The sequence below is a fragment of the Muscardinus avellanarius genome (genome assembly GCF_963383645.1).
Source record: "Muscardinus avellanarius genome assembly, chromosome: 3".
NCBI lineage: Eukaryota > Metazoa > Chordata > Mammalia > Rodentia > Gliridae > Muscardinus > Muscardinus avellanarius.
In genome coordinates this window covers 101,761,812-101,772,838 of record NC_137788.1, presented here as the reverse complement: position 1 = coordinate 101,772,838, position 11,027 = coordinate 101,761,812, and the positions used below count along the sequence as shown (strand labels likewise).

General features: G+C 41.3%; 1 protein-coding gene and 1 pseudogene across 2 annotated transcripts; both read left to right on the top strand.

Annotated features, from left to right (window-relative positions):
• Positions 1-5,540: 5,540 nt before the first annotated feature.
• Positions 5,541-5,672, top strand: LOC308260833 (uncharacterized protein; the record flags this gene model as incomplete). The annotated part of the gene is made up of 1 exon (XM_080692384.1): positions 5,541-5,672. The coding sequence occupies one exon, from the start codon at positions 5,541-5,543 to the stop codon at positions 5,670-5,672; it is 132 nt and encodes a 43-aa protein (XP_080548510.1).
• Positions 5,673-5,973: 301 nt separating this feature from the next.
• LOC308260862 (protein tyrosine phosphatase type IVA 1-like) lies at positions 5,974-6,485 on the top strand (annotated as a pseudogene). Its single transcript has one exon. The product of its transcript is annotated as a protein tyrosine phosphatase type IVA 1-like (transcript).
• Positions 6,486-11,027: the final 4,542 nt, after the last annotated feature.

Sequence of the window (11,027 nt, the reverse complement as noted above, 5' to 3'; positions counted from 1 at the left end):
AGCAGGGCAAGAGATTGTAACATTCTGAGCCTCTGGCCTGCTCACTCAGCTATAATGCCTGAGGGAAACCACCACTGGTCTGCCACCTGTGATCATGTGAAACTCTGCCAGCTCTTAGAGGCCCAACTCTGCTGAATCAGAAACTATAGCCTTCTGAGCCTGAAGTGTGGTTGACTAAGTAATTTTCTCCCTGGAACATCACTCCTGCCAGTAGAAGCGGGGAAGATTGCTGATTCTAGTCCTGCCCAAGTATCCCTAGGGACTCACTTCAAATTTATGTTTCCTACATGTCCAACTGTAGCCATTGACTCTGACTTCTCAGGGATTGTCTGCAAACTCACAAACTCTACAGATTTAGTTGTTTCCATGAGAATTTCCACAGCTATGTAGAGTAGGATGATGTGTAAACTCACAGTCTTGATGAGGTTGGTTATAGCTGCTTGGGTCCCTGCAGGTAGGGCTTGTATCTTGGCCCAGATGAATTCATCTGCAGCCACAGGAGTATTCACTGAGCAGTAGAGCTGAGAAGTCTGGAGGTATTTAAGTAGAGAGAAAAATGTGATTTTTAAAAAAAATTCTGTTGGTCCTCTTCAATCACTGGTTTGATCGTATTTAGCTTCTTCTCTACAGTTCATTTCTGAGAGCCCCGAATTCCCTCAGCTGCCAGCTTTAGCATGAGCTCATCAAGCTGTCTCCTGCCTCAGCTCTCTAGCGTTCTTTTCAGCCCTTCGCTCTTGTTCAGCTTCTAATTCATGTACATTTTGACTGTCTTTCTTCTGCCAAGTTTTGGCTGTATTGCCAAGAATCAGTCTTCCCTCTGGTTCAATTATGATTCTGATTCACCATGGACAATAATTTATCAATTGTGCTCATGTAATGAAACTGCCATAAGATCCCTTAAATAACAGTTGGACAGCTTCCAGGGTGGGGACGCACTGAGGTGCTGGGAAAGTAGAGAGAGAACAAGAGAGAACATGGAAACTCTGGAGCCCTTCCCTAACACATTTCTTCCATCTGGCCACTCCTAAATCTTATACTGTATAATAAGCCAATAAACTCAGTAAAGTGTTTCCCTGCATTGCATGAACGGTTACAAAAAACTATCAAACCTAAAGAGAAGTTCATTTGAACCCCTAGTTTAAAACCAGTTGATCAACTACAGGGGCAACGTAGAACTCCCGAGTAGCATCTGAAGTAAGCATAGTCACATGGGGCATGTGCTGTGGCATTTATCGGCAGTCTGTTGCTTTCTTATTACTGAATAGTGTTCTTTTATATGGCTATACCATAATTTGTATATCCATTAACCACTTGATGGGCACTAGGGTTATTTCCACTTTGGGGGCATTATGAATAAAGCTGCTATAAACATTTAAGAGACCTTCATGGCTTTCATTTCTTTGGGGTAAATGCTGATATTAGGATTTCCTGGTCATGTGGCAAATTCATCTTTATGAGAAACTACCAGATTATAACTCGACTATTCTAGTAGGTGTATGGCACAGCTTTCATTTACATTTCCCTGTTGACTAATGATGTTAACCTTTTTTTTTTCCTTTTTGGCGGGTCTGGGGATGGAACCCAGGGGCATTCGACTTCCAAGCTACACTCCCTGCTCTATGTTTTATTCTTTATTTAGAAACAGGGTCTCACTAAGTAGCTGAGGCTGTCCGTGAACTGCGATCCTCCAGGTCTCAGCCTCCCGAATACTGTGATTACAAGCGTGCGCCACCACGCCCGGCACCTCTTTTGTTTTTATGTGCTTATCACCTGCATATTTTTAATGAAGCTTTGCTTTTTTTATTTTTTATTGGTGCACTGTATTCATACATCATAATGGTATAAAGAAAATACTTTTGTAGACATACATGCACATATCACCCAGTTAGCCCCTCCCCGATCCCCACCCCGTTCCCTCCCCATCCCTCCTTCCCATGCTTGGCTTAGTGGTTGACATCTAGTTTTATAGCAATTTATCCAATATTAACGATGATAATCTCACAAAACAGTTTCATTTGTCTGATACCAAGCTTTTGATGACTAAAAGATAACAGTTCAATATTTCTTTTTGCTTTCTTTCTTACCAGAGAATATTTTTTTTCTTTTCTTTTTTTTTAGGTGAAGCTATCATACATTTATTTATTTATTTTTCAAAAAAATCTATCCTGATATGGAATATGGACTCTAGATACCCAAAACAATCTCAAAGAAGAACAAAGCTAGAAGATGTATATTTTCTGATTTCAAACCATATAAAGCTACAATAATTGAAACAGTGTAGTACGGTTCTAAAGGCAGATATATAAACCATTGGAGTTAAATAAAAGCCTAGAGATAAATTCTTCCATATATTGTCAAGTTATTTTTGAAAAGGTTTCCACGAACATTTGGTGGATGAAATACTAATCTTTTAACTAAATATTATTGAAAAATAATAATTACATGAAAAATAATAAAATTGGACCCTTACCTAACATATTTACAAATATTAACTCAAAATAGATAAAAGACCTAAGTATAAATCTTTTTTTATTTTTTAATTATTTTTTAATTGGTGCAATGTATTCATACATCATAATGGTATAAAGAAAATACTTTTGTAGACATACATGCACACATCGCCCAGTTAGCCCCTACCCGATCCCCACCCCGTTCCCTCCCCATCCCTCCTTCCCATGCTTGGCTTAGTGGTTGACATCTAGTTTTATAGCAATTTATCCAATATTAACGATGATAATCTCACAAAACAGTTTCATTTGTCTGATACCAAGCTTTTGATGACTAAAAGATAACAGTTCAATATTTCTTTTTGCTTTCTTTCTTACCAGAGAATATTTTTTTCTTTTCTTTTTTTTTTTTAGGTGAAGCTATCATACATTTGTTTATTTATTTTTCAGAAAAAATCTATCCTGATATGGAATATGGGCTCTAGATACCCAAAACAATCTCAAAGAAGAACAAAGCTAGAAGATGTATATTTTCTGATTTCAAACCATATAAAGCTACAATAATTGAAACAGTGTAGTACTGTTCTAAAGGCAGATATATAAACCATTGGAGTTAAATAAAAGCCTAGAGATAAATTCTTCCATATATTGTCAAGTTATTTTTGAAAAGGTTTCCACGAACATTTGGTGGTGGAAATAATAATCTTTTAACTAAATATTGTTGAAAAATAATAATTACATGGAAAAGAATAAAATTGGACCCTTACCTAACACATATACAAATATTAACTCAAAATAGATAAAAGACCTAAATATAAATCTTAATACTACAAACTTTTAGAAGAAAATCTGGGTCATAAAACCTCACAACATTGAAATTGGCAGTGATCTCTTGGATATGATTTCAATGGCACAGGCAACAAAAGGGTAAATAAACGGTAAATAAACTCCCTAAAAAATAAAAAATATTGTATATCCAAAGACAATGTAAACAGAGTTAAAAGTTACTGATAGAATGGGATAAAATATTTCCAAATGCTATATCTGAAGGTATATTAATATTCCAACTAGAAATCCTAAAAATTAGCAACAATAAAAGCAAGCAATGCAATTTAGAGATAGGTAAAAGACTAACATAAATAATGAATCTCCACAGATAACCAATCTTAGTTGTCTGTTGGATGGAAAATCTTGTTTCTCTGGTTCTGGTGTGTGTTACCTATTTCTTCTTTGTAGTTAATCTCTTTGAGTATTTTCTCTAGCGCTGGTTTTAAAGACATAAATTCCTTCAGTTTCTGTTTGTCGTGGAAGCTTCTTATTTCCACATCTAATTTGATAGAAAGTTTTGCTGGGTAGGAAATTTTGCTGGAAGTTGTTTTCTTTCAGAGTTTGGAATATGTTACTCCAAGCCCTTCTGGCTCTCATGACTTGGTTCGGGAAGTCTGGAGTGATTCTAATTGGTTTGCCTCTGAATGTCACTTGGCCCTTTGTTTTTGTTGCCTTTAAGATTCTCTGCTTGGCTTCCACAGTGGTCATTTTGACAATTATGTGGCATGGAGATCCTCTTCTCTGATCCTCTCTAACAGGAGTTCTATAAGTTTCCTGGACCTCTATATCGACCTCTTGCTCTATGTTTGGAAAATTTTCTGCTATTATTTCCTTGAAAAGATCCCTTTGGTTTCACCTTCTTTTCTCTCCTCTATTCCAATTATTCTTAGGTTAGCTCTCTTAAAATGGGCCCATATTTCTTCAATGTCAGATTCCTGCTGTCGGATTTTTTTTTCTAAATTAGAAACTATGCATTCATTTTTTGAATGATCATCTTCTAGGAGCGAGATTCTATTCTCCATGTGGTCTAATTGGTTGTTTGTACTTTGATTTGAGGACTTTACTTCATTAATTGCATCCTTTATCTCTCTTTGGCTCTCTCTGAATTCTTTTCGAAACACCTCTATTATTTCTACAGTTATTTTCCTGATTTAATCTTCTATAAATCTCTGCATTTCTGTTTTATCAGGTTCTGATGTTGTGGAGTTGTGGGTATTCATTGCTCCATTGTTATTCCTCTTTCCCATGATTTCGGAAGTTTGTGCCTTCTCTGGGTTCTTCCCTGAGTCACTACGACTTCACTTAAGGTGCTCTGGATCTCGAGTCTATGGTATCTCAGTTCCCACTACTCCTTTACTGGGTTGTATCACAGAGTCTCAGACCCTGGGTGTCAATCGAGGTTGCTTTAGACCATTGGGGGGTGCCAGGTTGGGCATTCTCCTATGGTGTAATATCTCTGCCACCACCACTCCCCCACTGGGTCAAGTCTCTGGGAGTACAGTACTGGGATTTCTCCTCTAGGGGCCCCAATGTGACTCACTGTTGAGTGCGTGGACTCGGTGAATTCGCTGCTATTGCCGCCGATAGCAATATGGCGCTGCTGCCGCGCCCTCGGCCATGAGGCTGGCGTATTTCTTTTCTGTTTTTGAACTCCACTCTGAATCCCTGAGGGTGCGCTGAGCCCAGCCCCTGGGAGCTTTAGATGCTCCCTGCGCCGAGAAATCTGCCGAATTCCTCCCGGCTGATCTGCAGCGGCTCACCTTGGCTCGCTGTCCGCCGCTCCTCTCTGGAGCTTGGTGGGCTGTTGAGTGTGTTGGTCTGGTGCCGTCCGGTGAACTCGCTGCTGCCACCAGCAGTAAGGCGCTGCTGCTGCGTTCTCGGGCGTGAGGCCGGCGTATCTCCTCTCTGGTTTCTGAGCTCCGTTATGAGTTCCCTTCCTTTCTAGAGCCTGGTGCTGCAAGGCAAAATGGCGCCCGCCGCTTCACACCACGGCTCCGGCTGCAGCACTGCAGTCTGGTTTCTGGTGTCTCGTTTTTCCAGCCCTCTTTTTCTCTGTCCCTTAAAATTACATTTTTTGTTTCTCTGCTGATGGTGTTTTCTGGCTATGAAAGGCGCTGATTTTGTGGTAATAGAGATTGGTTGTTAGCAGGGCTCGTAAGCCCCATTTTGCTCCGTCGCCATCTTCCCGGAAGTCCTCAAGCTTTGCTTTTTTTAAAACCTGATATTAAAAGTGTCCTTATGCCGGGTGTGGTGGCGCACGCTTGTATGATTAGGCCACAATCTTCAATGAGTAGACATATTCCTTTCTGTGGTGTTCTTGGTCACACATTTATGGAGTTTCTGAAGGGCAGTGGAGATTACTGCCAGGCACAGCATGACCTCTATGCAGACAAGTGAACTGTAGAAATTCATTACTACTTCACCAAGAAGCCCCCAGAAGAGTGATTAACCCGGACACAGAAGGATGGGGCAAACCTCAGCGCATTTCCTTTCTATTGCCTCAGTGTTACTGGATTGAAGAATTGCTGCTTCTTGTTAGGAGGTTCATTTCATGTCCCATTACTCCCAACTTCATACTCAAAGCTCTGAGGATTTCAAGAGGAGCAGATTGAAGTCAACTTCAGTTACTTTGCATCATTTCTGTATTCAATTTTTTAATTCTTTCATACCCTATTGAGTGTTTTTAAACTAAATGTACATGGCTCAAATGAACCGCCCTGCTCCTGTGGAAGTCACATACCATGAGATTCCTTATTACATACAATCCAACCAATGCGACCTTAAGCAAATTTATAGAGGAACTTAAGAAGTATGGAGTTACTACAATAGTAAGTGTGAAGCAACTTATGATACTACTCTGGTGGAGAAAGAAGGCATCCATGTTCTTGACTGGCCTTCTGATGATGGTGCCCCACCATCCAGCCAGATTGTTGATGACTGGTTAAGTATTGTGAAGGTTAAATTTCGTGAAGACCCTGGTTGCTGTATTGCTGCTCACTGTGTTGCAGGCCTTGGGAGGGCCCCAGTGCTTGTTGCCCTGACATTAATTGAAGGTGGAATGAAACACGAAGATGCAGTGCAGTTCATAAGACAAAAGCAGTGTGGAGCTTTTAACAGCAAGCAACATATGTATTTGGAGAAATATTGTCCTAAAATGCGGCTGCCTTCAAAGACTCCAATGGTCATAGAAACAACTGTTGCATTCAATAAAACGGGGGTGCCTGATGCTATTGACTTGGAAGTGGAATTTGAGATGGGACTTAATGTGTCATACATAATTAGCCAACATGTTGGCTTGTGAAAAAGTCTAATGAAGCTTCCATAGGAGTATTGGAAAGCAGTTTTACCAGGGCACAAGTTTGACAGAATATCAGCATCTATGTTTGGGTTATGATCAACCAATTTGGATCTTAGCAAAAAAGATTCTTGCCGTTCAGTATTTAAAATGTGCTTATCATTTGTACCAATTGACCTTTCCAGAAATCATGCGGTATTGAGTTATATCTTTAAATCTGTTTCCTTGCCAGAATCTTAATATATAAGAAATTTAGAAAGATTAGGTGCCAAAATACCCAGCACAATAATTGTATATATTTAGTATAATACAGAACCAAAATTCCAGGAACTAAGAACACTCTAGATCTTATGTGATTTGTTTTTTCAGTCATTGCAAAAAGTAGGACCTAGATTGTTGTTTGCCTGCTCAGTCTGTGTTTACATCTCCCACATTCACACCAGTATACATCAGGTTGGCTTTACTATTTTTTTTATTATTTTACCAAGTCTTAACGGTGATTATTTAATGTCCTATGAGTCTTGTGCTATTATGGGAAACGTCCATTTTGAAAATCTACATTATTACAGAAGCACGTCTTTAATATTTTCAGAGAAAAAAAGCCTTACAGTTAATTTAATGTTTGCACTCTGAGGTACAACTTAACAGGGAGGGCCTGAAAAAAAGAATGGGAGGGGGCTACTAAATATTTTTAGTAAAATAATTGCCTTTGTCTTGTGCAGAACAAGTAGAAGATGCTCTTTAATTTAGTAAATATTTTTAAAAAGTAGAGATGCTTTGTTAATTGTAGCTACAACAATTCTTAATCAAAAAATTTCTGAAATTCTTGTAATTTTTTCCATACTTATCAGTTGTTTACCAACTTTTGTTTGAAGTGTGATTTTTTTCCCCTTTTCTTCCCAAACTCTCTTGCAAAAAAAGAAGTGGGTTTCTGCTAATGATTTGAGCAAACATCTAATATTTTATATGCCTTTTCAGCTGTGTAACTTAATATTTGGATACTTGATAATTTGTTTTATTATGTAATTGATAAAATGGTGATAAAGAGCCGGGCGTGGTGGCGCACACTTGTAATCCCCGTGTTTGGGAGGCGGAGACAGGAGGATCGTGCAGGTTCGAAGCCAGCCTGCGCTGGCTTAAGAGACCCTGTTTCAAAAGTATATAAAAAAATAGGTCTGGGAGTGTAGCCTGGAGGTAGAAGGGCTTCCAGGAACTTCAGTACCACCAAAAAAAAAAAAAAAAAGATATTAAGCACCCTATGTGTTTGTGTTTCCTACTCTTTGGGTGACTTTTCTTGGCATATCTGACAGTGGAATAAAATGTATTTGAAAATCTTTAAATGTTTGGTAATAAATTTAAATAGACGATTATAAAGTCTAATAGCAAAGAAAAAGCCTTATGAGTATGAAACAATGTTAAGGGGTGGAGATGTAGCTCAGAGGTACAGCACTTACCAAGCTTAAGCCACGCCCTTGGTTCAATCCCCAGGACCATTAGAAAGAAGAAGGAGAAGGAGGAGGGAGAGGAGGAGGAGGGGGAGGAGGAGAAGGAGGAAACCACGTTCAATGTTAAACAAAATAAATTAGCAGAACATCAACTAGATAGATCTGTGGATATAATGTGCACTCTCAAGGGAAATAGGGAAGGAAATACAAAATTCTTATCATACTTATGTTGGGATGATGACTTTTCCCTTACACTCCAGTTTTCCTTAATGTGAAAGACCTCTGGCAAGAGACAATTGTCTCCAAAGAAAATGAAGCTAATGATGATTACAAGCAAGTTTTTTCCTCTTTCCTAATGGTTGTGTGTTGGTGAAAAGGGAGGTGAGTGTGATGTGGAACTCAAGTGCACAGCCATCTCCAGGCATGACCTCACAGTGGAGCACTTTTCCTACCAGCCAGACGCCAGCGCCTCCTTCTTCAGGCGGGTGTCTGGGAGACAGCATTCCTGTGGTTCCTTCCAGCATCAGTCAGCTGTAAGTGAATATTTAACCCAGGAAGCCAGAGGTTCAACATTCACCCGCCTCACAGCCTTGAGGTTCTGGAGCGTCAGCTCAGTGTGATCAGCTTCAGGAAACAATACCCTGATGTCACAAAGACAGGCATGGGGTGCCTGCTGGATCCCAGTATCTGGGTGTGCTCTCCATGTCAGAGGGGTTCCTCAAGGCTGTATCTCTGTGCTTGTTCTCTCTCTCTCTCTCTCTCTCTCTCTCTCTCTCTCTCTCTCTCTCTCCCTTCTTCCCTCCCTCCCTCCCTCCCTCCCTCTCTTCCTCCCACTTTTTTTTTTTTTTTTTTGTACTGGGGATTGAAGCCAGGGATGTTTTACCTCTGAGCTACACCTCCAGTCCTTTTTTTATTTTTTTATTTTTTGCAGTACTGGGGATGGAACCCAGGGACATTCTACCTCTGAGCTAAACACCTGGCCCTATTTTTTATTCTTTATTTTTTTAAAAAATAGAGTCTCACTTGATTGCAAATGGCCTCATTTGGTAGCTGAGGCTGTCCTCACTTAGTAGCTGAACCAAGATCCTCCTGTCTCAGCCTCCCAAATGCTGGAATTACAAGCATGTGCCACCACACCCGGCTTCCTCCAGTCCTTTTGATTCATTTATTTTTTAAATTTTGAAACAGTGTCTTGATAAATTGTTCAGACTGGCCTATAACTCAAGATCCTCCTGTCTGAGCCTCCCAAGTGCTAGGATTATAAGTGTGGACCACCAAACCCACCCACATTTGAAGCTGCATAGACATTTTGGAACATCTGTTGCCCCAGTCCCCAAACAGAGTAAATTCTAAGCATCATCCAATTTTTCAAATGCTAATGATAAGCAGGAGCCAAAGAAGATTTGGAGCCCACAGAGATTTTCTGAGCCAGAAGCTTTGGTGGGCCACCTGGTGGTTCCCGCCCTGCCCCTCCTCCCTCTGGCCTCCCCTGCTGCAGCCTGAGTCGGGGCTTACATTGCTTTGTCTGGGTCCTGAAATGGCCCTGCAGGAGCGCTCAACCTTGCTTCTCACTCATGACTTCAATCCATACTCGGTGGCGCTGCCTCCATCCTAGTGTAGTCATGGAAAGGTTAAAACTATGACTCATGAATACATAGTGAGCACGTGTTTAACTCGTTAATGAAGAAACCAACAGCATACATAGTTCATATTCTTTTTTTTTTTATGTACTGGGTATTAAACTCAGGAGCATTCTACCTCTGAGCTACACCACCAGCCCTTTTTACTTTTTATTTTGAAATCCTTGCTAAGGTGCTGTTGCTGTGACTAGCCTCAAACCTCCAATCTTCCTGTCTCAGTCTCCCAAGTACTGGAATTATAAGCATTGGCCAAAAAAATTCCTGCTAACTTTTTCAAAAGAACTTTCAAGAAACTACTTATAGTAATTGTTAAGCAATGCTGAAATAGGATGACAAACACAGATATGAAGATACGAATTTCACTGACTCATCTAGTTGCCTTCCTGGCCCCAGACACTGCGTTCATTCTCCTTTTGTATGCTTTACGGAGGCCTTTGCTGAGGAGTCCCCTTCAGCTGTCTGCCCAGACCTCCTTACAGAGAAGGAGGCAGAAAACCTTGAGGACAAGTTTCCACGCTCTGACTCAGCCCCCGAGACTTTTCTACCCTGCCCCTCTGCACACCTGCCCTGACCCCGAGATTCACTAAGCTGCCTGACCCATTTGTTGGTGGCTGTCTTCAGTAGCACAAGACAACCCCAACAACAGGATGGTGTCTGTGAGCTTCACCTACCCTATGAAGGGTGGTATGTAGTGCCTTTAAATATTTGTTGGATAACGGGAGACTCCAGATTTGGGTCGACCACCAGGTGAGGCCCGCTGCCCTGCTCCATGTCCTCGGATGATGTCTGCCTGAGTCTGGTGTCATCTGAACTTCTGAAGCAGATGCTCCTTTGATTTACTTTTCAACACAGAACACGGGCTGCCTCCCCCACCCACACTCCACCATCCAAAAGGTGAGCAGGTGTTCAGCAGGCAGGAAGAAACATTCCAGTTCAGAGACTGAGAGGCCTCTCGACAACCCCGTGTGGTGACCTGGCATGTGCCTCAGGGGAGGGCACACTTAAGGCCCTCCAGGCTGCGCTCAACGAGACCAAACTGGTGCCACCCAGATTGGCCTCCCGCCCCACGGGCTGTGACACCCCTCACCACTCATTTCCTTGCTTCTGTAGTGGTCACTGAAGTGTTTTTCCACCATCAAACATTCAGGGGTGGCAAACCCTGGTGACTTGGCGCCCAATGGCATTAATGCCCCTTAGCCCAATTGGGAAAGCCCTCTCCGACCTTCCCACAAATACCCTCCTTCTGAAGGGTGGGAAGGTGGGGCATCTTTCCTTAGCCATCATAAGGGTCATGACTGACAGTCCTCTAACAAGACAACTTAGCAAAAGAAAAGCAGAACAAATTTAATCAAAGTTTGACGTGGCCCCCGGA